Source organism: Felis catus, chromosome F2 (genome assembly GCF_018350175.1).
Source record: "Felis catus isolate Fca126 chromosome F2, F.catus_Fca126_mat1.0, whole genome shotgun sequence".
In the NCBI taxonomy this organism is placed as follows: domain Eukaryota; kingdom Metazoa; phylum Chordata; class Mammalia; order Carnivora; family Felidae; genus Felis; species Felis catus.
In genome coordinates, this window is record NC_058385.1 from 82830989 (window position 1) to 82857779 (window position 26791).

At 60.0% G+C, this 26791-nt stretch overlaps 1 protein-coding gene across 13 annotated transcripts in view; it reads left to right on the forward strand.

The window, feature by feature from the left end:
- The window catches only part of MROH1 (maestro heat like repeat family member 1), a 63761-nt gene that overhangs the window by 19984 nt on the left and 16986 nt on the right, over window positions 1-26791 (forward strand). For 11 of the 13 annotated variants that reach the window (XM_023248544.2, XM_023248543.2, XM_019823256.3 and 8 more), the window contains 22 exons: window positions 2498-2649; window positions 3246-3386; window positions 3753-3845; window positions 5741-5819; window positions 6055-6168; window positions 15902-15975; window positions 17653-17775; window positions 19438-19545; window positions 19749-19893; window positions 20040-20080; window positions 20336-20477; window positions 20750-20802; window positions 21254-21361; window positions 21669-21788; window positions 21947-22069; window positions 22857-23003; window positions 23109-23135; window positions 24080-24202; window positions 24435-24514; window positions 24613-24724; window positions 24804-24899; window positions 25524-25628. In XM_023248544.2, coding sequence (XP_023104312.1) covers window positions 2498-2649; window positions 3246-3386; window positions 3753-3845; window positions 5741-5819; window positions 6055-6168; window positions 15902-15975; window positions 17653-17775; window positions 19438-19545; window positions 19749-19893; window positions 20040-20080; window positions 20336-20477; window positions 20750-20802; window positions 21254-21361; window positions 21669-21788; window positions 21947-22069; window positions 22857-23003; window positions 23109-23135; window positions 24080-24202; window positions 24435-24514; window positions 24613-24724; window positions 24804-24899; window positions 25524-25628 — 2306 coding nt within the window. The remainder of the gene's footprint in view (window positions 1-2497; window positions 2650-3245; window positions 3387-3752; window positions 3846-5740; window positions 5820-6054; window positions 6169-15901; window positions 15976-17652; window positions 17776-19437; window positions 19546-19748; window positions 19894-20039; window positions 20081-20335; window positions 20478-20749; window positions 20803-21253; window positions 21362-21668; window positions 21789-21946; window positions 22070-22856; window positions 23004-23108; window positions 23136-24079; window positions 24203-24434; window positions 24515-24612; window positions 24725-24803; window positions 24900-25523; window positions 25629-26791) is intronic. The other 2 variants (XM_019823259.3, XM_019823260.3) reach the window with 1 other exon arrangement.

Genomic DNA, 26791 nt, shown 5'->3' on the forward strand with positions numbered 1-26791 from the left:
ACCAGCGTCTCCCAGAGCGACGGCGGCAGCAGCATAAACAGAGCTCTAAGACCTGGGCGAGCAGACAGTCCAGGGAGAAGAAAACGGGCACAAAAGACCAGGCATGATGACTCCCTCGGGGGGTGAGGTGAGAGTAGGGCGTGTTGCCGGGAAGTAGCCGCATTCAGGGAGTACAGCTGAGCTTCTCGGGGTCAGAGAAGCGACGACAGATGGCAGCGAGAATGGAAGAGAAGGTCGAGGAATGCCCCAGAAAATAGAGCAAAAATGCGAACCTGGAAAACGGGAGACAGGGGGAAGGGGTGGCAGGCCAGGCCACGAGGCCTCATTCAAGTAACAGATGCCCCGGAGCTGCGGCTTCCAGAAGGAAGGGACCTCCCAGCGTCCACACCAAGACACTTTGGTGGGGAAAGTGGTCCGAGAGGACACAGAGGAATGGGACGGCCTTCTCCCCCGCCGGCGCCTTGCCCACGGCTGTCTGAGTGGCGTGGCCCTGTCGGGCGTGGCCGGGGGAGACCCGGGGTGCCGGCAGCAGGTAGAGGTCGGTCGGTGACCCCTGCCTGGAGAAGCGGAAGGCCCCGAGGGAAACGAAGCTGGTATGAAGTGAGCTGGCCGCCCCGGCGCTGTTAGCAGGGGGAAGACCAGCCGTGCGCGCTTCTGGAGGAGAGGGGCCGGTATGCGAGAACTGCCCTTCTGCCCCAGGTGTGTGTGCATAACGGATTAAAAAGGAAAACCTAGTAACAACCTGGGGGGCTCGCTTCCTGCTTCCGGCCACTCCGGCAATAGAGTGGCCCGTTTTCCTGAAACGCCTCGCTACAAGGTGCCGAGAGACGCAGGTCCGTGAGCGGCCTCCTGACTACAGAGCTCAAGGAGGCCAGAGCGTCGGGTGGACGGGGAGGAAGAGGGCCGGGGCTGCGTCCCTCCTCCAAGCAACAGGGGCCGTGCGGCAGGTGGGGACGCGAGGCCTCCTCGTGCTCTGGTGGGGCCGGAGTCTGCCCGGGCTGGACCCTCCAAGAGCCCCCCTCCTAAGCAGAAGGGCGGCCGGTGGCACAGGAGTGCTCCCTCCGGGAGGCGATTTTCTTCTAAAAGTTGTTGGGGCGCCTGGGTGGCTCAGTCGGCTGAGTGTCCGACTGTGATTTTGGCTCAGGTGCCGATCCCTGGGTCATGGGATCGAGCCCCACATCTGACTCCGCAGTGAGTGTGGGGCCTGCCTGGGATTCTCTCTCCCGTCTCTCTCTGCCCCTCCCCTGCTCGCACAAGCACTTGTACACATGTGAACTCTCTCTCCCTCAGAAAATTTTTTCTTTAGCTTCTGTGTCTTGGGAACTTGTGGCTGTGATTGCCGTCACATACACACAGGGATCAGGCTTGTTCTCTCTGTCGGACTGGGGAGCCCCGGCTGAGAAGTTAGCTGTGTAAGTGGCCCGGGTGAGAACCGTGAGAGCCGTGCTGGGCAGGGGCTGGTTCAGTGCCCCCCCCCCCCCCCAGCTCCTCCGCTGCCCTGCCCTTCTCAGGGCTGCGTGACAGGGGCCTGGCCTCGCCTCTCTCCTCTTATCCCTGTCCTTTCCTTTGGCCCCGGGTTCAGCCCTTGCTGACCACTCGTAGGTCTTCATCTGTGCGCAGACTTGCCCACCTGGATGTCCCCAAGCACAGCCACTTTCGTAGACACCACTGTCTCGGCCCGCCCTGCCTCAGCCCGACACTCTGCACCTTCAGTGCCCTCCCACGCCCCCTGCACCCGGGACTTCTGGGCACAGCGACCCTTGCAAACTGTGCATCATTTGTGTCTGTCTGTGAGGGGTGAGGTGGGCACAGCACCTCCTCTTTTTGCCTCGCGGTGGGCGCTGTGAACCGAGGCCGTTTGGGGACGTCGGTGTCTGTGCCAGGTCTGTATGGCTGCTGTCACACAGTGCCACTTAGAAATGCAGGGCGCCTGGCCAGCTTGGTCGGTGGAGCGAGTGACTCTCGATCTCAGGGTTGTAAGTTCGAGCCCCACGTTGGATGTAGAGATTACTTAAAAATAAAATCTTTGAAAAAAAAAAAGAAAAAGAGAAACGTATTCTTACGGTTCTGGAGGCCAGAAGCCTGAGATCAAAGTGTTACTCGGAGCCCTTCCTGGGGGCTCAGAGGGAGACTCTGTTCCTTGTCCCTCCCCCAGCATCTGGAGGTGGGCCCCAGACTGTGCCCTGCTGTCACTCTGCCATCTTCTTTGTGGTCTGTGTTCTCTCTTCCCAAGACACGGTTGTGTTGGATTTGCGGCCCACCCTACCCGACACGGTCACATCTTATGTAGTTATCCCTGCAGAGATCCTCGTTCCCAGAAAAGGTCCCTTCCTGAGATTCTGGGACGGACGTGGATGTGGAGGGACCCTCATGCCGGCATAGTCCCGGAGCCCCGCACTTAGCCCCGGTCTCGGGAAGGTGTCCTGCGGGGCGGGGGGGGGAGGGCGTTAGAAGGGGCGGCGGTGCAGGCGTATTACAGCCACCCGCCCTGTGGTAGCTCTGCAGCACTTCAGCGAGAGCACCCTGGAGTACCTGGCCAACCTGGACCAAGCCCCAGACCCCACGGTCAGGAAGGACACCTTTGCCACTGACATCTTCAGCGCCTACGACATCCTCTTTAACCACTGGCTACAGAGCCGTGAGGCCAAGGTACAACCTCTGCAGTCTGTCGGAACCCGTGGCCTCACCCTGCCGGCTGCCGTCTCCCACCCCTGAGCTCGGCCCACCTCCACGAGGCCTGAGCCTCGTGTGCCGTTTTGCAGGCTTTGGGGGAGGGGACTGCGGGGAGCAGGGTGGAGACAGCTATGGACACATGCTTCCCGGTGCCCGGTCCGTGTCCCCTCCCCCACCCCCCACCCCGGCTCGGGAGGTGGGAGCCTCTTCAGGGAGTGGAGGTGTCCTGTGTGAGGTCTTCCCAGAATATGGCTTGTTTCCTGCCCTCCGACCTCACTCTGCCCGGAGGCTCCCGGACCGTCCGGGTAGCGGGCTGAGCTGAGGCGTGACGAGTCCCCTGTGGGTGTTGCCTTCACGGCCTTCCCGGCCTGGCCACCATCCAGACCCTGGCCGTGGTCACTCTGACCTCTCTGCCTTCGGACCCCTTTCGGACCCCCTGGTCACAGGGTACCCGGGGTTTCCTCGTTCCGACCCTGGGTTCTTGGTGAAGGCCTCTTGCCTTTCCGCTCGGGGCACCTCCCAGCATTGCCGTGCGGGTTTGGACGTGAGCATCATTTTCTGTTTCCTCGCAGCTCCGGCTCGCCGTGGTGGAGGCTCTGGGGCCCATGAGCCACCTGCTGCCCAGTGAGAAGCTGGAGGAGCAGCTCCCCAAGCTGCTGCCGGGGGTCCTGGCCCTCTACAGGAAGCACGCCGAGACCTTCCACGTGTCCAAGGTGCGCGCCTGCACGCCGCGGCCTGTGCAGAGCTCTGTCCACCGACCAGTGCCCACCTGGCTCAGGTGGGAGGGTGTGGACACCCGGGAGGGGAAGCGCAGAGAGCGCTGTTGGACTCAGTGGTGGGTGGGGCCCAGGCACGTTTCTCCTCACTGCCCTGCCCTGCCCAGCCCAGGGCACCTTCACCTTGGCCTTACCCCAAGTCCGTGCCGCCGTTCTGAGCCTTCTCCTCCTGTCTTTGTTCTTGACGTGGAGGTAGGGATTCCTTATTTGAGCCCTGAGGTGGTGGGGTCTTTGTGGCCAGGAGGTGGGGCTGGGGGGAGTTGACATAGGCCCGATGGCCTCTTTCCTCCCCGTCTTGGGCAGAGCCTGGGCCAGATCCTTGAGGCTGCGGTGAGCGTGGGCAGCCGCACGCTGGAGGCCCAGCTGGACGCGCTCCTGGCTGCTCTACACGCTCAGGTAGGATGCGCAGGGGGCAGGACCAGGGGACACCGTGGGACAGGACGTGGAGGGGCTGGGGGGCAGGACCGGGGCGGGGCGGGGGGGGGGGGTCGCACCTGAGATGGGGCAGGCTGGGGCTCCTGGGGCGGGTACAGGAGGGCCTGCTGGGGAGAGGGGCGCTGGGGGCAGGGACCCTGGGACAGGGGCCCTGGGGACGCACTGTGGATGGGGCTGGTCTGGCAGGGACGGGGGTTCTGGTCTGCTGAGGCTTGCAGGCAGCAAGAGTGGGATGGGTGGTCCAGCCCAGTCGTGCGGAAGCCAGGGTGTTCTCTGAGTCGTGGGTGTGGGCCTAGCTGAGAAGAGAGCCTGTGGGGAAGAAGGAGTGATGGTCTGTGGAGAAGGGGTTAAAAGGGAAACACAAGTAGACCACAGCTGAGAAGGGAGATACTCGCCTTTCTCAGGGCTGTCCCTTCGTGTCTGTCTTTCTGTTGGGTTTTGGCTTTTCCCATATTGACCTGTAGCAGTTATGACGGTCTTTTATTGTTCACGTAAAATTCTTGTTCCTACTTTGTCCTTCATCATTTGACTCCATTTATGATATCTTCTGCCGTGCGAAATTATTTAATTTTTACATCATTACATGTCTGTCTGTTACGTTCTAACGTAGGTTTTCTTACAGTTAGAAAAGCCTTTTGAATTCTGCAAACTATTTTTCAGATGCTCCCATTTCCCAATGTACTTGTATAGTTTAATCCATTTGGAGTTTATTTTAGAGAAACAGTGAGAGTCCAGTTTTATCTTTTTTCCAGATGACTACCCTTTGCACCTCTTCTGTAGTGTAACCAAGTGTTCTAAAACTTAGCATCTTAAGGCAGCAACCGTTGTTATCCACGGTCACTACCGGCCAGGGGCCCAGGCCCAGCTCCTCTGCTCGGTTCTGGCTTGGGGCCTCCCGTGGTCACAGCTTGAAGGCTCGACCGGGGCCAGGGGGTCTGTTTCCACGATGGTGCCCTCACCTGGCCGTGCGCTGGAGGCCTCCTTCCTGGCTGGTGGCTCTCTCCCTGGGCCGCTTGAGTGTTCTGGCCGCTCGGCAGCTGGCTTTCCCCGGAGGGAGAGCTCCCGGGGAGCAGGTGGGAGGCTGCTGCCGTGCCTTCTGGGACCCCCTGAGTCTCCACAATGGGAATAACGAGGAGGTGCCCGGGAGCCTGGGGCCGAGCCCTGGGGCCAGCGCCTGCACCCACCTTCCCCGCCGTTCTCTGAGAGCTAGCAGGGTCCAGCTTGGGGTGGGGCCTGTGGCTCTGGGGACATGCTCTGCACTGTTGGTCACCTCTTTGTAAGATGGGCTGTCCCGAAGAATTGCCATTGGGCCTTTTGTGCAGAGGCCCTGCTGTCATGACTGTGACCAGGGGGACTGGGATGCTGGGGGTGGGGGAGGGGGGGACCTTCCGTGTCACCCGCTGGGACGCAGGGGACCCCAAAGACACATCTGCCCACAGCTTCTTCAGTTTTTGTTTTTGTTTTGTGTGGGTTTTTTTTTCTTTTTTCTTTTTTTTAATAATTTTGGATGAACCAACGCTAGGTGTTTTGGTTTCTAGTACTTTCTATATTCTGGAGATTAATGTTTTCCTGCCTGTGCCCAAAGGAAGTGGGAGGCTGTGTCCTGGCTGCTGGTGGGAAAAGGCGGTTTGAAGGGGCCAAGACTCTCTTCCCCGGAGACCCGAGGGCCTCTGACCACGGGGACAAGTGCATCCCTGTAGCCCCATGAGAAAGAGCCGGAGCGAGCTGACTGGCTGTGGGGGAGGTAGAGGCCATGAGGCCTGGGTACCGTAGGAGGCACCTTCCCTCCCGGCTAGCTGGGCCCTTGGGAGACGGCAGCATCCCCTGTAACTGCTGCCGTCTGTCCCTTGGAGCAGATCTGTGTGCCCGTGGAGTCGTCCAGCCCTCTGGTGGTGAGCAACCGAAAGGAGGTGTTACGCTGCTTCACTGTGCTGGGTAAGCCAGCAGCCCACGCGGGGCCATCTGCGGATGCGAACGTCTACTCACGTGGGGGCCGGTGGACCGCTCATGTGCAGGGGGTGGTGGCAGCTTTGGGCGTGGGTTGGAGGTGAGGAGGCTTCGGTGTGTGGGCTGCAGCCCCCGGGAGGACCCCGGGGCTTGCAGGTGCCAACAGTGAGCAGGGAGCAAAGATTATTACAAATGATTATTTGGCTCTGTGCTTGCCCGGCAGCGTGCTGTTCGCCTGACCGCCTGCTGGCCTTCCTGCTGCCCAAGCTCGATGCCAACAACGAGAGGACCCGCGTGGGCACCCTGCAGGTCGTGAGGCACGTCATCAACTCAGCTGGTGAGTGGCCAGTGTGGGGCAGGGCCTGAAAGAGGCAGATAGTGACCGTCTTTTGGGTGAAAGGATCTTGCTCCGATCTGTGGACGTTGGCCTTTGATAGGTGGCTGTGGACGCCGGGGCTGGGCCAGGCGCTGGCCGCTCACCCCCAGGCCCGATGTCGTTGTCTGTCACGACTGCCCCTGGGGGGCGGGTGCCGGTCAGGGACACGCACTGGTGATCTGTGTCCTGGGTGCGGGGCTCTGTGAAGGGTGCGGGCCGGCTGTCCTGCAGAGTGCCTTGCGATCTGTGTGTGTCTGGCTCCCTCACAGTCACATGGAAGGGTTCAGCCTTCTGCTTCTAAGGTTAATCTAACCAGCAACAGCCTGGACATTTTTCACACCCGAGCTTGTGTTTTTCCATAAGTTTTGGTCGGTAAACACTGGCCATGGGCCACGGTAGGCCTGCAGCCTGCGTTCAGACAGCCCAAGCTGTGAGTGGGTTTTTCACGTTAACAGGTCGTAAGAGCAAAGAAGGATATGACAGAGGTCACATATGTTCCTTGAAGCCTAAGATAGTTTTGTTTCTTTTTTTTTAATGTTTACTCATTTTTGAGAGAGGGAGGGAGAGAAGGAGAGTGTGAGTGGGGGAGGGGCAGAGGATCCAAAGCAGACTCCGAGCCGTCAGCACAGAGCCTGACGCAGGGCTCGAACTCAAGAACTGTGAGATCATGACCGGAGCCGAGGTCAGACACTCAACAGACTGAGCCCCCCAGGCGCCCTGGCCTAAAACAGCTTCTGCTTGGCCCTCTAGGGAACACGTATGCTGACCCCTGTCCCGTGAGGTTCACTGTGGGTCGGTGCTGGGTCACACACAGTGCCTGTGGACCCGGGGCACATCTTATGGAACTTGGAACGATGCCCCTTGGGAAGAGGTAGGGACACGGGAGGACGGTGGCAGCCGGGGCTGCAGCCCAGAGTGTGCCGCGAAGCCAGCAGCGCACCGACTCGTGGGGGAGGGCTCCTGACCTCGGAGGACCGTGGAGGCCACACAGAAAGTGCAGTGCACCCTCGCCTGGTTCCCGCGGCCTCCACACGAGCCTGGTTTCACTGATCAGGAAGCTGAGGGTGAGGGAGGTGGAGGGACTTGCCTGCCGCCCGGGCCGTGGCCGCCGTGTTGGTGGCGGGACTGGGCGCAGGCGCAACGGCTGCTGTGCGTCAGATGCTTGGACTTCCCCGCGACTGAGGGCGCTGCCTGTCCTTTGCCGATCGCTCCGCGGCCTTCGTGCTCTCAGACTCTCTTGCGCTCATGGGTTTTATTTGTGGGTTCCCTCTCTGGGCATTTATGTGCGTGTGTGTGTAAAGAAATAGACTTTCTAAGTCTCAAATGACACCGTTCAAAAGCACGCTTTCTCACTCTGTATTATACCTTAGAGAGTTACTAGCGTCAGTGTGCTTTATTACTTGTATTTTGAAGTGCAAGCCCCGTACCAAACAGCACACGCTTCTGCTGTTCAGCTTAACGAGCCTGTGAGGCCCCGGCTCGACTTCTGACATGTGGTGCAGATAGGATCCTAGCACATGAATTACTTCGTCCCTGGCTTCCGGCCCTCGACACTCTGTGGGACGTGTTCGTGTGGTGTAGCCCACTCCTTCCCTTTCCGTGAAGTGTTCCAGGGGGTCAGTCTATGCTCCACCGCCCCACTGCAGGCAGGTGAAGGGCTGTGTCCCGTGGCATCTGTTGTCATGCACGATGCTACCAGTGACGTTCGTCCTGTGCACATTCAGCTGAGTGTGCACCTAGGAGTAGAGTCTCATGTTGTAAGGTACGCATGTGTTCAACTTAGTGGATGAAGCCATTCTGTTTAGGGGTGCCCGAGTGGCTCAGTCAGTTAAGCGTCCGACTTCGGCTCGGGTCATGATCTCACAGTTCAAGAGTTTGAGCCTGCATTGGGCTCCTCTGTCCCCCCCTCTCTCTGCACCTCCCCACTCGTTCTCTGTCTCTCTCTCTCTCAAAAGTAAATAAACATTTAAAAAATTAAAGAAGCAAAATGCTGTAATATGACTAAAAAGTTGGGGCCACAGTTGGATTCCCAGGCACTGTGGTCTGGGAAGCCGTGTCCTGCGTGGGTGGGCTCTGCCGTTCCGTCGGACTGGCCGCACGTGAGGTTCCTGCCTCTCGCTTTCTTTCCTTGCTGCATTGTCCCTTAGCCTCGGTTACTGTCACTGAGAAATCTGGTACTCATTTTCCTCGCAAGCGATTTGGTTTGTTTTGCCTGGATGTCCAAAGGATTTTTATTTTTTTATTCTAAATCCAGAAATTTTATTGACTGTGTTGGCTGTTCTGGGGCGATATTCTGCCCACGTCTGTGAAGTGCCCTTTCGGTACGTAGTTTCCGATCTTATTTTGTCTTGGGATTTTTTTAACAGGCTTTCGATACTCAGCTGTTTCCAGACTCCTCTTTAGCGCCCTGTCAGGTGTGCTGTGTTCTCTTTGCCTGCCTTCTGTACTTTTTACATCAAATGCTTTAAAGTATTTTGGCCTCTAGTTCCTGTTTTGTTTTTTTCTTCAGAATTTCACTTTCTTTTTTTTTTTTTTTAAATTTTTTTTTTTCAACGTTTATTTATTTTTGGGACAGAGAGAGACAGAGCATGAACGGGGGAGGGGCAGAGAGAGAGGGAGACACAGAATCGGAAACAGGCTCCAGGCTCTGAGCCATCAGCCCAGAGCCCGACGCGGGGCTCGAACTCACGGACCGCGAGATCGTGACCTGGCTGAAGTCGGGCGCTTACCGACTGCGCCACCCAGGCGCCCCCAGAATTTCACTTTCTAGGGGCACCTGGGTGGCTCAGTTGGTTGAGCGCCCAGCTTCGGCTGGAGTCATGATCTCGTGGTTCGTGGGCTCAAGCCCCGTGTCGGGCTCTGTGCTGACAGCTCAGAGCCTGGAGCCTGCTTCGGATTCTGTGTCTCCCTCTCTCTTTCCCTCCCCCGCTCGCACTCTGTCTCTGTCTCTCTCTCAAAAGTAACTAACATTCAAAAAAAGATTAAAAAAAAAAAAGAACTTCACTTTCTAATATTGAGAACAAATTGCGTTCAGTAAAATGCACAAATCTCGGGGCGCCCGGGTGGCTCAGTCGGTTGAGCATCTGACTTCGGCTCAGGTCATGATCTCACGGTCTGTGAGTTCGAGCCCCATGTGGGGCTCTGTACTGACAGCTCAGAGCCTGGAGCCTGCTTGGGATTCTGTGTCTCCCTCTCTTTCTGACCCTCCCCCACTCATGCTCTGTCTCTGTATCAAAAATAAATAAACACTAAAAAAAAATTTTTTTTAATGCACAAATCTCAAGTGTACAACTTGGTGACATTTTACATGTTGTTCAAGCACATGACCGTTACTCAAACTGTGGAATGTTTCCGGAACCCAGAGTCTCCTCGTGGTTGTTTTCAGACAGCAGTACCTCTACCCTAAATTGATTCTGCCTGCACTGGGATTTCATGTAAATGAGTTCACTACAGCAGGTGACCTTTGTGTCCGTCTTCCCTCACCAAGCATGATATTTTTGAGATATATTCTGTCATGTCTTGTGAGTAAAACATGTTTTTTTGTTAGTGGGTGTGGATCGTTCCCAGTTTGGGGAGATTATGAAGAAGGCTGGTGTGAACATTCTTGGACGGACCAGTGTGTGGGCGTGTGTGCTCATACCTCCAAGTGTGGAATTTCGGGGCCATGGGACAAGTGCATGTTTAATATTCCCGGAAAGGCCATATGGTTTTACCCGATAGTCACGCTCAGCCCTGCGCAGTACATGGGGCGGGGGGGGGGGGGGGCAGGCTGCGGCAACCCCGGCTTCCCGGCCCGCTCCGGCCGTGGCCCGGAGTCTTCATTTTCACCGTGTTGGTGTCTGTGTGATAGCGGTGCCTCTCCACGGCTCGAACCGGAATTTTCTAAGAGTAGAGTGGGTAAGCATCTTTTCGTGTGCCTGTCGGCCTTCAGATATCTTTTTGGTCCAAGTCTTCTGCCCATTTTAAAACTGGGTTTTTTTTTTTCTTATGGTCATGTCTACGAGCCGTTTGTCAGATCCGTGTAGATGGGGTGTGCCTCCTCCTGGGGTCGACACCTTTGTGTCTAAGAAGACTCTGCCCTTCCAGAGGACGTGAAGATTCTCTCTTCTCTTCTGGGAGCTTTATTGTTTGAACTCGCACATTCGGTTCTTTGATTCATTTCTAATTAATTTTGGGGATGGTGTGAGCTGCAGGGAGCGAAGACTTATCTTCACATGGGCACCCTGTGGCCCCAGCACTGCTTGTTGTGCAGACTTTCCTTTCCCCGTCGTTCTAGTGCTTTCTGGACGTACTGGTCTTCTGGGGCTGCCTTAGCGAAGTACCGCCACCTGGGTGCCTGAGCCACGGTGTATTGTCTCACGGTGTCACTGTCACCGCGAGTCTCGGTGTCAGAGGTCCGAGTGCCAGCAGGGTGAGGGAGGACCTGTCCCAGGCCCCCGCCCAGCTTCCGGAGCTCCTGGGGGCCCTTGGCATCGCCCGGCTTGTGGCAGCACCGCCCTGACCTCCGTTTGCGTCTTCATCCCTGCGGGCACCTCCCTGTGTGCCTGTGTCCCAGATTCCCCTTTCGTGAGGGTACAGTGGTACTGGAGCAAAGGCCCACCCTACTCCAGTGTGGCCTCATCCTGACCTAGCGAATCATACCTCCAGGGACCCTATTCCAAGCAAAATCACATTCCGAGGTACTAAGAGTAGGGACTCGACATTACGGGTTAGCAGGTGTCTTTCAGGGACTCTTCTGTCCCACGGACCTCCCCACACCAACAGCACGCGCCCTAATCGTTGTGCCTTCGTAGGAGGTCTTCTGGTCTGGGAGTGCACCGCCTTCAACTCTGTTCAAGACTGCTCGTCTCCATTAAAAAAAATCTTTTCGGTATAAGATGGATCACAGGCAGAAACCACGGAATATAAACATATGACTTGACGGCTCATTTTTTTTTTATTTTTTTTTAAATTTTTAATTAAAAAAAATTTTTTTTAACTTTTATTTATTTTTAAGACAGAGAGAGACAGAGCATGAATGGGGGAGGGGCAGAGAGAGAGGGAGACACAGAATCGGAGGCAGGCATCCAGGCTCTGAGCCATCAGCCCAGAGCCCAACGCGGGGCTCGAACTCACAGACCGCGAGATCGTGGCCTGGGCTGAAGTCGGCCACTTAACCGACTGAGCCACCCAGGCGGCCCAATAGCTCGTTTTAACCCAACACCTCTGGGGCACCTGGTGGCTCAGTCGGTTGAGTGTCCTACACCTGATTTAGGCTCAGCTCATGATCTCACCGTTTGTGGGTTTGAGCCCCCACGTCGGGCTCTGTGCTGACAGCACGGAGCCTGCTTGGGATTCTCACTTTCCCTCTCTCCCTCCCTCCCTCCCTCTCTCTCTCTCTCTCTCTCTCTCTCTCTCTCTCTCTCTCTTTCTCTGTCACTCCCCCACTTATTCTCTCTCAAAATAAATAAACTTAAAAAAAATACAAACACTTCTGTATTTATAATCAGGGCTCTTGAACTGAACTCGTCACTGCGGAAGCCCTTCCCTACACCCTCCTGTTCCAGTAAGAACCTCTTCACCCACCTGATGAGTAAGTTCTCCTGATTGTATAGTAACCACTTCCTTGTAGTTTTGATGATCTATCACTGACATGTACACCCGAGGTTTAGTCATTAAAAAAGTTGATATGTACATTATGTCTCTTTTTGGACTGTGGCCATTTTGTTTATAATTGTTATAAAACACCCAAAATTTACCACCCCAACCATCTTCAAGTGTATACTTCAGCAGCGTTAATCCCGTTCCCACTGGGCAGCTCGTCTCCTAAACTCTCTTCATCCTGCAAAATGGAAACGGTCCCCATTAAACAACAAGCCCCCCATTCAAGCCTTTTTGAAAAATGTTTATTTATTTTTGAGAGAGAGAGTGCAGGGTAGAGGCAGAGAGAGAGGGAGACAGAGAATCCTAAGCCGGTTCTGTGCCGAGAGCAGCGAGCCTGATGGCGGGGCTTGAACCCCGGAACCGGGAGATCATGACCTGAACCGAAGTCAGACGCTCAACCCACAGAGCCACCCAGGCGGCCCTTTTAAAAAAATCGTACACATTCATGGATTTTAACACATTTAATGGGTTTCGGTTCAGTGCGATCCATACCAGTGATGCTCACATCGTGTCACCTTTGGATCACGTCGGCCTCTTCCGAGTCGAGTCCTTGGGCATGACCTCAGGGTCTTGGGCGGCTGGTGTTCCAGGCTCATCTTAGATATTTCTTGCCCCAGACCTGGAATCGGCCATTTCTCCAAAAAGCCCTACGTCCTCAGTGAGAAACTGCCCTCAAAGACAGTAGTCGGGTGCCTGTTACTTCTGGGTGGTCACCGTTCCAGGCCTTTTCAGGAGACGGGACCAAATAGCGCGACCGGTAGAGACAGAAGGTAGAAAAGCCGGGAGTTCGCACTGATGTTTCCGGTTCCGCAGCCAGACGAGCGAGTCTTTCCGTTTACTCTTTTCTCTTCCATCTGCGTCTCCTTCCTCCCACGAATCTGGTTCTCGAGCTGCGCAGGATTAGAACGTCCCAGACGCCCTCGTCTTCCCTCGTGTTACACACGTGACTAACCCCAGAGGCCGACGCTGTCGCCGCTGACGTGGGTGAGCGCACGGCGGGTATCTTGCACGTACTTTCCTCGCCCTCCCTGTGCCACGGCTTTGTGCCGCAGCCGCGGCCGCGCTGTCCCGGCGGGCGGCCGGCCCATGCCGTCCTCTCCCCTGCTCGGCCCTTGTTTGTCATTGTCCTCCTGGAAGCTGCAGAGAGGATGCTTCTCCTTGCCCGAGGCCTATTCTCTGGCGGAGCCCACGGGGAGGGCTCGTGTTGATAACGTCTTATTTGTGCTTTTTGTACGTGACGCTCAGTTTTGATGATTATAAAATCCTTTGTTCGCATTTCCTTGTCATCGCTCTGTTTTCTTGTGACGTAGAGTTGCCAGGTTTATAAAAACAAGATGCACCAAGTGTTACATGGGACAGTCTTGCACTAAGAGACGATTTGTTGTTTATCTGAGACTCAGATTCACCCGGGCACCGTATTCCTCTCACAGTCTGTTCTGGCGCAGATGCTTCTTGTTCGAGGCCAACGTTAACCTCATTTTCTTTCCTCTTGTGTGACGTGTGTGGGGCTTTTTTATTGTTTTGTTTCGTTTTCAGACATCCAGAGGGTTTCTTCTTTATTTCTAAAGTCCAGTCGTTTTACTCGAATGCCCTGACGTTGGTCACTCAGGGTCAAGCACCGTGGAGAGAGCAGGGCGCCTCCTCTTGACCACGGCCTCCCCTCCGCTGCTGCCCCAGCAGCCCCTGCTCGGACTGTGGTGAGCTCTCTGCTCAGCCACCCCGGGCGTCCTGGAGCGGGGGGCTCCCTCCCCTGCACCCTGCCGGGCTCTTAGCTCACATGTGCCTCCTTCAGAAGGGCCCCCGGACCCCGACTGCCTGTCCAGACCGGGTACCCCGTCGACGCTCTGCTTCTCTGCCTCTCATCAGTACCTTGCGTGACATTAATACAGCTTGTGACGGTCTCATTCGTTATCTGCTTCTGTCTCTCGTCCCCCCTGTTATTCGGGGGCAGGGCCACGTCTGCCTGGCTCTGTGCTGCTCTCTCAGCATGTTGCAGGGGCCCGGCTCACGGCTGGCCTCCACGTACACTCGAGCCGCGCGTCGAAGCTGTGGGCGACGGCACCGTGTCAAGGGTCGTCATCTGCGTGGCAGGAAGTTGGGGGGGACATTGTGTTTGCTCGCACTTTGATACTCGTCTGTTGTTCTGAGCCTCAGGGACGTGGCACTGGATTGATGTCAGTCCTTGGCCGTGTCCCCACGCCCTTGAGCCCTGGTCTGTTGTCCCCCCCACCCCAATCCCTTTTCCTGCCACAATCTGTGCGATTTTCTATTGAGTGGTTTGCATTTTTTGCTCTTTTGTAACCTTTTCCTGAGAATGTAAAATGTGAACGAAAGCTCCCAGAGCACATGCGTGGTCAGGGACATCTGGCCCCTCTGCGAGCCCCGAGCCCCGTAGTGGCACCCCACCCCTGCTGTGCGCTCCCGCGGTGCAAGGACATGTCACGCCCGTCGGGAGCATCACGTGGGGGAACCAAGAAGCTTCGTCTCACGCCCTCACCCAGTAGGATGTTTTTGGCGTCCCCTGGCTGCCGTCGGTGCTGTGACCTAGCTCGTAGCCTGGACCGAGCCAGGCTTGCCATCCCGCGCGGACGTCCTGGCTCCGGTGGACTTGTGCGGACCCTCAGCGTTCGCGACGGCACCCGGCCGGCTCCGGGTCTCACACGGGGGTCTGCGGTGCCTGGCCCTCTCTGTCTTTGCCCCCTGGGCTGCCGTCCCCCACCTCCCCGGCCAGCAGGTGGTGGGTCCGGTGGCATCACACGTCGGTGGTGGGGGCTCGGTCAGCTCTCTTGCCCACTTTTCTGTTGCTCTGCCTGTGTTTTCGTCATCGATCGCCTGGGCTTCTCTTGCGCATTGAGGGCACGAGGCCTCTGGTTGCGTGTTGTGTTTCTCTTCTCCGCCCCGGTGGCCACTTCGCAGGCCGCCTCCTGCCCTCCCGAGCGTCTGCGTAACCTTCCTCCGCCCTCCTGTGGCTCCGGCTCTGCTGTCCCGCTGGGCGTGCACGAGGGTCCTTTGCAGCCTCTTACCAAAGGGGCGGCTTGTCTCGCAGTTGGGTCTGGAGTCGTGTTTTCCCAGCATGTGTGGTGCGCGTCTCCTGCTGTTACTGCGTCGCGGGAGCCCACTCTCGCCGTCTCACAGCCGGCTGGTGCCCTGCTTGGTGCTGGACGCGGGCGTGTGCGACAGGCGCCCGGGCCAGAAGCGGCCCGGGAGCCCCAGGTTCGTGGTGCGAGAGGGGTCGGAGTGGAGTGACCTCTCTCCCGGGGTCGTCATGTGGAAGAAGAGTGCCGTCCCTGGGTCGCCCGGCTGGCTCAGTTAACAGCACGTGCAGCTCTTGATCTTGGAGTTTTGTGGGTTCAGGGCCCTCATTGGGTGTGAAGATTATTTAAAAATAAAACCTTTAGGGGCGCCTGGGTGGCTCAGTCGGTTGAGCGTCCGACTTCGGCTCAGGTCACGATCTCATGGTTCGGGAGTTCAAGCCCCGCGTCGGGCTCTGTGCCGACAGCTCGGAGCCTGGGGCCTGCTTCCGATTCTGTGTCTCCCTCTCTCTCTGCCCCTCCCCTGCACACACTGTCTCTCTCTTTCTCTCTCAAAAATAAACATAAATAAACAAACAAACAAACAAACATACATTTAAAACATGTATATCAGGAAACAGAGGGTTATGTTGCTGCTTCTCAAGGTGGGGTCCTCCGACCAGCAGTGTGAGCAAAACTGGAAATGTGTGCACCTGCAGGTTTTACCAGGCCTGCTGGGACTGGGGTGCTGTTGGAGGCCCCGCCCTTGAACCTGGCTTGACCTGACTCAGGACACTCTTTCGCCTGCTGCCCTAAATTACCAATCTTCTAGCTTTTTATTGGGCGAAATAGTGTTATTTGGGAAGAAGGTCATTTGCCCCCAGAAAGTGGGCGGGCTGTGCTTAGGCGCCGTCCCTTCCCCGTGCTGAGGGCCATGCTGAGCCAGACCCTGGTGATGAGGTCTTGGGCCTTGTGGGGGTGGGCGGGCTGGCCAGCCTCATCGTGCTGGGGAGACTGAGCCCTCTGCTGGTTTCTTGCAGCTTCTCAGATGGAAGTGAGGAAGCCCTTTATTCTCTCCTCCATGAGGCTTCCTCTTCTGGACACCAACAGCAAGGTAGACGGGGCGCCGCCTGAGCTCCACCGCAAGAAGCTGCAGGAAGTGTGGCCGGGCTGGGCTGGGAGGTGTCACTGACCAGGCAGCAGCCCCTCAGCCACACCCAGACATCAGAGGGAGGGCACACCACGGAGCGGTCAGTCCTTGACTCGCCACATCCTACTCCTTATACAGTTAACCAGACACGGAGTGGGGCGGTGGTCCCCGGACCCCCTCGGTTTGGGTCTTCCTCCAGGAGGACTCCCAGCACCCCCGGGGGGCGTCACGCTCGCAGTCAGGTTTATCACAGGGAAAGGACACACACCACCATCAGCCAGGGGTTGGGGCGCACCGGGCAGGGCCCAGGAGGGTGCGAACCGCCCTCTCCCCGCGGGGTCGTGGGCAGCGTTGGTTCCCCTGGCAGCGACGTGATGGCACGCACCAGCGTCGCCAACCGGGGAAGCCCCCAGCCCCGGCGTGCGAGGCCTTTATCTGGCTCCCGTCGCGTAGACCCGGTTCACTGCCCGCGTGGCTGACCTCAGTCTCTGGCCCCTCGGGAGGCCGAGCCGATCCCGTGTGGCCCAGAGCCCCGGGGAAACAAGGACGCTGGACTCTGGATGTCCCCGGGCTTGGCGGTGACCTCCCAGCAGCCGAGGGCAGGGGTGACCCTTCCTGCACACCAGGTTAACCAGGCTCCATCGTCAGGCCTGCTCTTTGGGACCTTCCGTGAGGATTTTAGAAACTACCCAAATGGAGCCCAAACCACTGAGGCCACACGTGTCCCAGACTCCCATGCACAGTCCCTGGAATCCCTTCCTGCTCGCTGATGCTGCTCCGGGACACCCCTGAGAGGGCCACACCGTGTACCACCAACAGTGCCCGTGGCCAGATGCATTCATCCCGAGCGCTCATTATGCGACCGGATTGTTTGCTCGCCCACATCTGCCCCTTCCCACAGTCACTCGGGGCACACGTATAACGGGGGATGACACACAGCTGTGAGTGGCCAAGGAGGCCCAGGGCAGTGACATTTGACCTGACGTGCAAAGGAGAGGTGTCGTGAGGACCTGAGGACCCCAGGGAGGGGGCATTAGAGCAAGGTCTGTGCCCCAGGGCTCCGGAAGAAGCAGGAGGGCCGGGGAGAGTGCCGGCTCTGGGGAAGAGGGTTTTCGGCCACAGTGACCTGGCTGTGCCTTTGAGCCACCAGGCAGGGCCACTGAGGGGGGCTGGGCAGCGGGCTCAATCCCAGGAACGTTTGGGAAACAGCTGCAGATTCGGGGTCCTCGCCCCGAAGCACCAGAGAGGTGCCCGCCCTGAGGGACAGCAGTCCTGCGCCGGGGCGGGGGCGGGGGGCAGAGGGGAGGCGTGTCTAGAGCCAGAGTAGCAGCATGTCCAGTGCCCAGGAAAAGGGGGAGGTGTGGGGGGCGGGAGGCCCTCCCCTGAGGACGTGAGCGCGTGCACAGGCTGGCCGGAGGGCCGCTTGTGCAGCTGCGGGGCAGGGAGGACGAGGCACCGAGGCGGATCCGGTGTGGGCGTGGGTGCTGGTACAGGTGCATGTTTAGCTGTGGCACAGGTGTGGCTGCAGGGGCGGGCACAGGCAGAGGAGAGGGAGAGCTTCCCCCCTCCCGGCTGGACTGCTGTGGTGCTGGCCAGGGCTCCCTTCGGGGCGCCTCCCTGACCCCCCTCGGGTCCGGGCAGGTGAAGCGGGCAGTGGTGCAGGTGATCAGTGCCATGGCACACCACGGCTACCTGGAACAGCCTGGAGGAGAGGCCATGGTCGCGTACATCGTGCAGCAGTGCGCGCTGCCCCCCGAGGCCGAGGTAAGGGCAGGCCCCTCACCCACCCTCCCTGGGGCTCCCGAGCTGGCGGCCTCTTGGGAGCAGGCCCGGCCAGAGGGCAGGCGGGTGGGTACGTGCGCGGGGCCTCGGTCCGCGTGCCGAGCACCTGTCTCCCGTGTCTGAGGTGGGGCCTCCAAGCCGCAGCGCCCCGCTTCCTTAGCTCCCAGCACTCAGAAGAGAGGCAGAACAGACGCTTGGTCCTCCCTGGGGCTTTTGTGTTAAAAGCGTTACCGAGCAAATCCAAGTTTCTTCTCGAGGGAGAGCAAGGTTGACGGCAGGAACACGCAGGCATGACGGGGTGGTCTCAGTGTCACGGCCTTGAGCCCGCCCTGGCCTGGGCTCTCGTGCCCACAGAGCCACCTGCCTGCCCAGGTCAGCTCAGAGGGGACACGTATGTCCCCACGTGGGCCTCTGTGGTTAGGTTGAAATGCCGGGGCGTAACCCGCGCCAGTGGATGCTGCCGGCCCTCGGGAAGGGGGTCCCGCTGGGCGCTGCTCCCGCAGGCCTGTGGGGGGCCAGGTCCACTGCTGCTTTGGCTGATTCTGGCCTCTGCATTTTCACCGCCGCTTTGGGGCTGTGGGGCCTAAGCTGGAGAGAATCAAGTCCTCTGGTGTAGCCTATTAGTTCCCAGTGTTTTGGGGATTTGAAGGTTTCTATTAGGATATTAAAATCTGTCCAGGTGAGTAGCTTTCTGCGGCCACTGTGGACTTGTACTTTTATTGTACTGTCTCTTGTGAATCTAACCAGGTTTATTCCTGCTTTTGAGACTCTGTTGGGAGGGCCACCTGGCGGGTGCTGTCGGGAGGAGCGAGCCGCCCTTGATCTCGGGGTTGTGAGTCCAAGCCCCACACTGGGCACGGAGGTTACTTAAAAAAGCAAAATCATTAAGAAAAAAAAAAAAAAAGATTGTTGAGAGATTGTCCTTTTGATCTAGCAGATGATCAGACCTCCAACGCGGTTCATGTTTGTTCAGTATGAAGTTCTATCTACATTTACAGAACATGCTTTAAAAATTGTCATTCGAGGCCTAAGCACCCCCATTTTTTCTGCTTTTGGCCTTTGATGTCTGCGTGAGGACTGTAGGTCTGCTACAGTCATCGAAGTTCTGCTGTCTCTTGGTTGCTCGGTGCTTGCTTCTTGGTATTTGAAAGCACAGACGGAAGGCTCGGACAGAACATTTAGAGAACAGGAGTCATTTTCCTGCCCGGAACCTGCCCAGGGAGCTGGGCTCTGGGGCGCCATCTCACCAGAGAGGACAGCAGGCGTCTCTGGCCAAACCGTCAGCCACGTCAGGCTGCACAAGTTGCAGCCTATTCTTGGTAGAAAATGGGAGTCTTCTCAGGTGGTTGTCATTTCCACAAAGGCCCTCCCGTTTCTACGCGTGTCAGTGTTGCCGAAGTCCGTGGCTGGCAGGGAACGTGCAAGGTTTCCTCTATTCTGGGGACGAGAGCTCAGCCAGGTGAGCCCGCGTCCTTGGGCAGTTTCAGCGCAGTGTGTGTTACCTGCCCCCGGCAGGTGCCGGACAGGGTCTGCCCTGTTCGCACACGGGCCGTGACCTCACGGCCCAGAGCCCACAGCCGCGTAGAGCGGTGGTGGCCCCATGCGTGCGCCTGCCTTTGCCTCCCCCCCCCTCCCCCACGCCAGCCTCAGAAGCCGGGTCCCGACAGCGAGGACCCCGCCACGGACAGTGTGCGGGACGTCAGCATCAGCACCCTCTACCTGGTCAGCACCACCGTGGACAGGATGAGCCACGTGAGTGTGCAGACCCCCCTCTGTGAGTGACCGCTCCCCCCTCCTGACCTTCTGGCTCTGCGACCGCTGAACCCTGCAGTGGGCAGCTGCAGGGGCAGGGGCGCTCGCCGCCCCCCACCCCCCCACGACCTTGCCGAGCCCCCGCGGCGCCTGGTGGGAGCTCCTGCAGCCGCCCCGCCGACAGACCCCGGCTCTGCCCCCAGGTCCTCTGGCCGCACCTGCTCGAGTTTCTCACCCCCGTGCGATTCACCGGGGCGCTGACCCCGCTCTGCAGGAGCCTCGTGCACCTGGCCCAGAAGAGGGAGGAGGTGGGGGCCGATGCCTTCCTCATCCAGTACGACAGCAACGGTGCGCCCCTGCTCTCCCCGTGCCACCCCTGATGCCTGACCCCACCCTCGCAGCCGCCCCCAAGTCCGCCCCGCCCCAGGTGCAGTCAGGGGCCGGGGCTCTGTGGGCAGGCGGCCCCCTGAGCGTTTCTCCCCCGTCCTTTCCAGTGACCCTCCCTTCACCCTACGCCATCACCACGAGACTCCTGGTAAGCGTTGCGCTTCGGCGCTCTGTGCCGGTGGCGCCGTGTCCCCTGACCACGGCACACCGAGGGGGTCTGGGAAGGCCTGGGCGCTCCCCTCGGTCCCCCTGTCCCCTGACTCCTGCTGTCTCGCAGGTGCTCCCCATGGGGTTGGGGGGACCTGCGTCTCAGAGCCGTCTCTGCCTCCACCTCCCCGGGAGGGCGGCTCTGCGGGGCACGGTGGCCCCTCGGGTCTAGAGCTCCCACCTTTACTTCCCTCAGACCGTGTCTTCCAACCCCTACCTGGGGGACGGCCGCGGGGCCGCCTCGCTGCGTCTCTTGAGCGTCCTGCATCGTAACATCCACCCTCTGCTGGGTCAGCGGTGGGCCACCACCGTCCCCCTGCTGCTGGAACACCTGGATGGTGAGGCTCCGGGCGTGGGTGGTGTTCCTCTGCCGGTTTGCATCCGGGTTGGAGAGACCACGTTTTCTGAGGTGGAAGAAACGGCCCCCACGGAGGTTCAGGACACAAGGCGGGAAAGGCGTTCCCTGCAGGGTGTCCCCTGGGAGCATCTGGGGTGTGGGAGCGCCTTGGTCCTCCTGAACACAGGGCGAGGCCAGCCCGGAAGGCTCTGGGTGAACTCTGCTTCTATCGATGGGCGCTGGCCGGGCTGACAACATGACTGGTCGTTTCAGAACATACTGAAGAGACCCTGTCCCAGAAGGAGTGGGAGGAAAGGCTGCTGGCGGTGAGGATGGGGGCGGGGGGGGGGGGCAAGGCCGTGGCCTGTCTTGGGGGTGGGAGGCCTCTCCAGCCTGGATCAGGACAGCTCAGGGAGCTCAGTAGGCGCTAGTGGGGGGGGGCGGGGGAGGATGGGGGAGCTACGGGGGGGGCTGGGGGGAACCACCTGCTGCTGCCCTCACAGGTCGCTCACCCTGCTGTGACAGAGCCAGATTTCAGGGGCTTTGAGCTTCTGTGGCCCGGGAATCCTCTCTCCTGTCCCCTGCCAGGCCCACCGCATGTCTGACCACCCAGGGTTTGCTCTGCCTGGGCTCGAAGGTCATCAACAGACCATTCAGAGCCACAGCACAGGACCACCCTGAGGTCACTGCACGTGACGTCACGGGGCCTCAGTGCCCTCCCCGGCCCCGTGAAGGGCTGCATTCCTGGCCCCTCACTGCTTTGGCCCCTGCCCACAGTTCCTTCGGGACACTCTGGCTGTCGTGTCTGACAACACGTGGATTTGCCAGCTGAGCCTAGAGATGTGCAGACAGCTGCCCTGCTACAACGGGACGCCCCAGGAGAAGGTGCACGGAGGAGGGTGTGCCCCGGGGGGGGGGTTCTGGGCAGCGTCCTTAGGCTACTGTTCTTTTGCCTTGATTCCACGTGATCTTCTGCACGAACCTGTCTCCAGTGGCCTGTGGCCCTGGCAGAGCCAGAGAGGGAGGGCCCGTGAGCCTCCTCCCAGAGGCCCACGGCTGGGGGTGCAGGAGCCCGTCGCCCCCACTCCTCGCGGTGGCCACCGTCGTGGGTGCCCGGCAGCCCCTCCCACGTCTGCTTGGCGCTCCCGCACTCAGGCGTCGGGCGCGGCTGTGCTCCTTGGCCCTGTTGCAGAACTTCCTGTATAAATGCATTGGAACCACGCTGGGTGCCGCTTCGAGCAAGGAGGTGGTGAGGAAGCATCTGCAAGAGCTTCTGGAGACGGCCAGACACCAGGAGGAGGCCGAGCGCGAGGTGGTGCCCTCCCCAAGCCTCTCTCTCCCCTCAGGCACTCAGCGTGTGCGTGTGTGCGTGCGTGTGTGACTGCACCTCTCTGGAGCGTGTGCGTGTGCAGGGTGCTCCTTCCCACCCCTGTCCTTGCCCAGGTGTGAGTGCATCGGTGCGTCTCCCAGGGCCTCGCCTGTTGCTTTGGGATCTGTGCCACCTCTCACCTGGATGATGTCCTGGCCCAGCTGGAGGACTTCATGAGGTCAGATGTGTTCAGAAGATCCACCGGCATTTTCAACATTTTTAAGGTACGGGGGTCAGGGTGACCGCTGGGGCCGTGGTGGGGGGCATCTGGGTGGGACCAGCCGTGCTTCCGTCTTGGCTGTGCTGCTGTGATTTGGGGTCCTGCGGCTGCGGGTTCTGGAGCTTCCTGGGCTCGGGCACCCTGCCGGTTGGGGGCAGGGCAGGGAGGCGGCATCCGGTCCGTGCTTCTTTGTGGGTGGGGCTGGTGGGTATGACAAGGGGCAGTCCTGTGCCGGCCATGGGCTCTGAGGGGCTCCCAGGGGCCAGGATGGGACCGCCCGCCTGCTGTCTGCGTGTCCTCTGCCCCCTGGTGGCCAGCGAAGGCTGCATTCTTGGGGAAGCCTGATGCAAGGGGCATGGACCACTGCCCCGTCCGCCACCCCAGTCCTCGTCTCCGGGCGCCTGTTGCAGTTACAGAATCTCAAGTCCGGGCCGGGTGGGAGGGCTCCAGAGCAGCCACTGAGAGGGCAGGGGCCCCTGCCCCCCCCGCCCCGGCCCCCAAGTTGGCTCTCAGCTCCCAGCCCTCCCTTCTGCCCACCTCTCCCACTGCTCAGTGCTTTCCCTTCTGCTGCTTTGTCCCCAGCGGGCCCATGGCTGGCCTGCCTGTCCCGTTCTGTCCCCGGCGGAGGGACTCTCCGATGGCGCCCTCCGCTCCTTCGGTTATGCCTCTGACATTGCTGGCCAGCTCAGCCCTTCTTCCAGAGGGACCTGGGGGTTCTGAGCGCAAGGCTTCCTATTGGGGGCAGGTAATGGCCTGTAACTGAGGCCCTGCCGACCCCTCTGGCCTCTCAGGACCGAAGTGAGAACGAGGTGGAAAAGGTGAAGTCAACTCTGATCCTGTGTTACGGCCACGTGGCAGCACGGGCCCCCCGCGAGCTGGTGCTGGCCAAGGTCGAGTCGGACATCCTCCGGAACATATTCCAGTACTTCAGCACCAAGGTGGGCGCCTCGGCAGACTGCTTGCGTGGGGGGCGCCATGCAGGCGGGGCAGGGACATCACCGCCAGAGCTTCGCGTTTTAACTCCCTTCACTTTTGTTGTTCAGGTTCTGGGAATAAAGGTAGAGACCAAGGTACAGTGTGTAGGAGTTAAGTGTGAACTATGCCTTTTCTCTTTTCTCTGGGCTGGCCTGGTTGTGAGCTTCAGGGGCAGAAGCCAGGGGGACGCCCCCTGGGGCTCCCCGGTCCCAGTCCCCAGGGATAGCATCTGGGAGCATGGCGCCAGGACGGGTCCCCACTCACCTCGGAGCAGCTTCTCCTCTTACCGCCACAGTAGGGGCCCAGGAGCTAGTGTCCCGGCCTGGATGCTGGGTGGGGGGTGGACAGAAGATGGCCGGAGGGCTTCTGAGCGGCTGGCTGGCTGGCCCACAGGCTGGGGCTCTGCTCCCCGATGCTCACGACGCCCACCTCCTGCCGAGCCTCACTAACGTGTTTCCTCTCTGGGATCTCTGGCACTAACTGGGCACTAACGCCTCTCTAGGAGTGGCTGGGCCTTCCCCTTGAAGAGCAGACCCTCTGGGGTCTCCTGGGGTTGGCTGGAGGGGAGGGTATTCTGAGACTTGTCTCTTCCTGGACTTCGTGTCCCCAGGACAGCTCCCCACACCCCCTTTCCTGACTCCCTAGAGGCCGAGTCGGTGGGACAGGCAGGGGACAGTCCCACTCTGCCAGGGCTCTTCTTGGGCGTGTTCCCTTCTCCTCCCACCTTGAGATGCCCTTCCAGCCACACCTCAGGGTGCAGGGGACACGGCGTGCTGTCTGCCCGAGCCAGGCGGAGAGCTGAGTGCCGCAGGGGCTCCAGGCCCCCTGGTCTGCGTGGCAAGAGCTGGAGGAGGACAGGCTGAGAGCCCCTCAGGGAGGAACGTGTGTGGCTGCGGGGCCTGAGGGCTGTCGCTCTGGGTGGCCTCCTGTTCTGGATTCCACCCCAAGGGCCGAGAGGCAGCGGCCGCCCACCTCGGGGCAGAGCTGTGCTGTGGGGGCGGGCGTTGGTGGCCCCCCCTGCAGTCCTGTGTCCTTCCAGGACCCGGCTCTGAAGCTGTGTCTCATCCAGAGTGTGTGCATGGCCAGCCAGGCCATCTGCAGCAGCGCCCAAGCTGGCTCTTTCCACTTCTCGAGGAAAGCGGAGCTGGTGGCACAGATGATGGTGAGCTCTGGGCGGGGCCCGGCCGGTGCTAGGGTGGCTCCCAGGGCGCGGCCCCAGACGGGGGAGTTGGGCCTGGAGACGACTGGGGGGGGGGGGTGCGTGCAGCGAGGGGCCCGGCACCCACCTGGGTTGGGGGACAGAGTTGGCCAGAAGCCAGCGCCGGGCAGATGGCTGACCAGGAGGAAGGCTGGTGCTTGGGCCAAGGGCTGAGTCGCGGGGCTGGCTCCCCTAGGAGTTCATCAAGGCAGAGCCCCCAGACTCCCTGAGAACGCCCATCCGGAAGAAGGCCATGCTTGCCTGCACTTACCTGGTGTATCCTTTCCTCTGGGTGTGAGGGGGGCTGTGGGGGGCCCTCTGTGCACGTGCCCTCTGGACAAGGGGTGTGGCACGGGGCCTTGACTGCGGTTCAGCTCCCTGGAGCCAGCGCTGGAAGAGCGAGTGCAGGCGGACTTGATCCGCGGCTGTCTACACAGCGTCATGGGTGTGCTGCCTGAGCCCGAGGGGGAGGAGGACCGCCAGGAGGTATCACCCTGCATCCACGGCGGGCAGTGGGCAGGCCGCTGCAGGCACCGGGGTCACTGGTGGCCTCATCTCTTTCTAGTCCCTGTATCTGGACACTATGCGCGCCCTTGAGGATTTGCTGACAAGCCTCCTTCGGCGGAACATGACCCCGCAGGGCCTGCAGATCATGGTGGAGGTGTGCGGTGGGTGTGCCCTGCCCTGGGGGTGCCCCCCCCGACCCCGGCAGCCGGCCCCATGCCTGGTTTTCCTGGTGCTGCCTGCTCCGGGGGCGCTGGGGAGTTTGGTGCTGTTTGCCAGTGTATGGGAGGGGCGTCTGTGAACAGGAGGGCTGCCCTGCCTGGACGGGTGGGCGGATGGGGGTGGGTCCACACAGGAGCCTATCCTCGCCTCCCCTCCACTGCGTGGCACGGGGATGGAGAGACCACTCAGGCACCGGATGTGAGCTCCTGGCCGTCTAGGGCTGTCGGCATGGCGGAGCGGGCACGTGGTAGCCAAGCCGCACCCCTCCCTGCCGTTTCCGGCACTGCCGTTGCAAGGGTGAGACTGACCTGCTTGCAAAAGCGGCCCGTCCCCTGGTAGGCCTTGTTCGCTCTCGGTCCGCCTGGGGCGGCCACGTCTGTGGGCCGGGCCAACAGAACGGGGACAGGGCCCCAGCTGTAGCAGGCGACCTGCCGTGACCTGGCCCGCCGGCCGGGGACGGGTGGCCCGGCAGGGATGCTGAGCCGCCCACGGTGCGCAGGCTGCTGCTTCCCGGGCTCACCCCTGCCCCGGCACCCATGCGAAGCCCCCTCTCCCCCAGCACCTGAGCCCGTGGATCAGGTCCCCACGGGGCCACGAGAGGGTGCGGGCGCTGGGCCTGAGCGCCTGCCTGCTGCAGCACTTCCTGGAGCACCTGCACGTCAGCGTGAGTACCAGGCGACTCCCCTGCCCCGGCCTCGGTCCTGGGTCCCCTGGCCTGGGGGCTGCTGTGCGTGGCCCCCACGTCCCACAGCACCCTCCCAGCTCCCTGGTGCTCCTCCCTGGTGCTCCTCTGGCGGTTCCACATTCCGGGGGCCCCACCATCCTCTTTCCGGAGACGTGCACAGAGGGCCGGTCAGGACCAGGAGTCGTCCTCAGGGCTGGCCACTCAGAGTAAAACCTGACGGGCACCCCTCTCCTCGGGAGCCCCCGCGTCAGCTGCGGGGAAGGGGAGGTGGGGGCGGGGTAAAAGAAAGCGAGGACGTTTGGGCAGAGGCAGGGGGTCTGGAGCGGTAGGGGTGGGCTGCGAAGGGGCTCAGTCTGGGAAGCGCGTGGTTGTCTGGTGGCACTTCGGCGTCTGCGGGGGGGGGGGTGGCTCGGGGCCACGCTGTCGGGGCTTCGCGGCTGTGCGCACAAGGCCGTTGGTCTAGGTGATCCTCGGATAAATTTTGCGTCGTCCTGAAACATCCCTGTTGTGATTTTGGTAGGGATTGCGTGGGACAGATGGATTAACTTGTTGAGCATCCATCAGTAATGGGTCTTTCCACCCAGGCCGCTCGGAAACGCGGGACGGCATCTTCACGCGGCTCTGCTGTGAGAGATTTTGGTGCCTTTGCCAGTGAAGCGCTTTCTGCAAGTGCTGTCAGTAACTGTCTGACTGTAGTTAGTGCACACGGAAAGCGTGGATTTGTGGACTCTGAGACGCGAGGCGGTTCGTAAGACCCTGTCGTCGTTTCTAATGAGCGTTGGTTAGTTCTCTTGTGCTTCCAGAAGCACAGTCATGTCGCTTACAAATGCTGATAATTTGGCCTTTCCCCCCAACCCCTGTGCCTCCCGGCCTCTCGTGTTGCCTGGTGTTTCCAGAACAAAGTGGAGACTGACAGCAGCCCCCAGCCTCTAGATAGTTGCACTGCTAGGCATTCTCTATCCTGTTCCAGCTGCGTCTTTCTTTTTTTAAGTTTATCTGTTACTTTGTGAGAGAGAGAACGCACACGGGTGGGAGAGGAGAGGAGGGGCGCGGAGAGAGAATCCCAAGCAGGGTATGCAACCATCCGCACGAAGCCCATCGTGGGACTCAAGCTCACGGACAGTGAGATCATGACCTGAGCC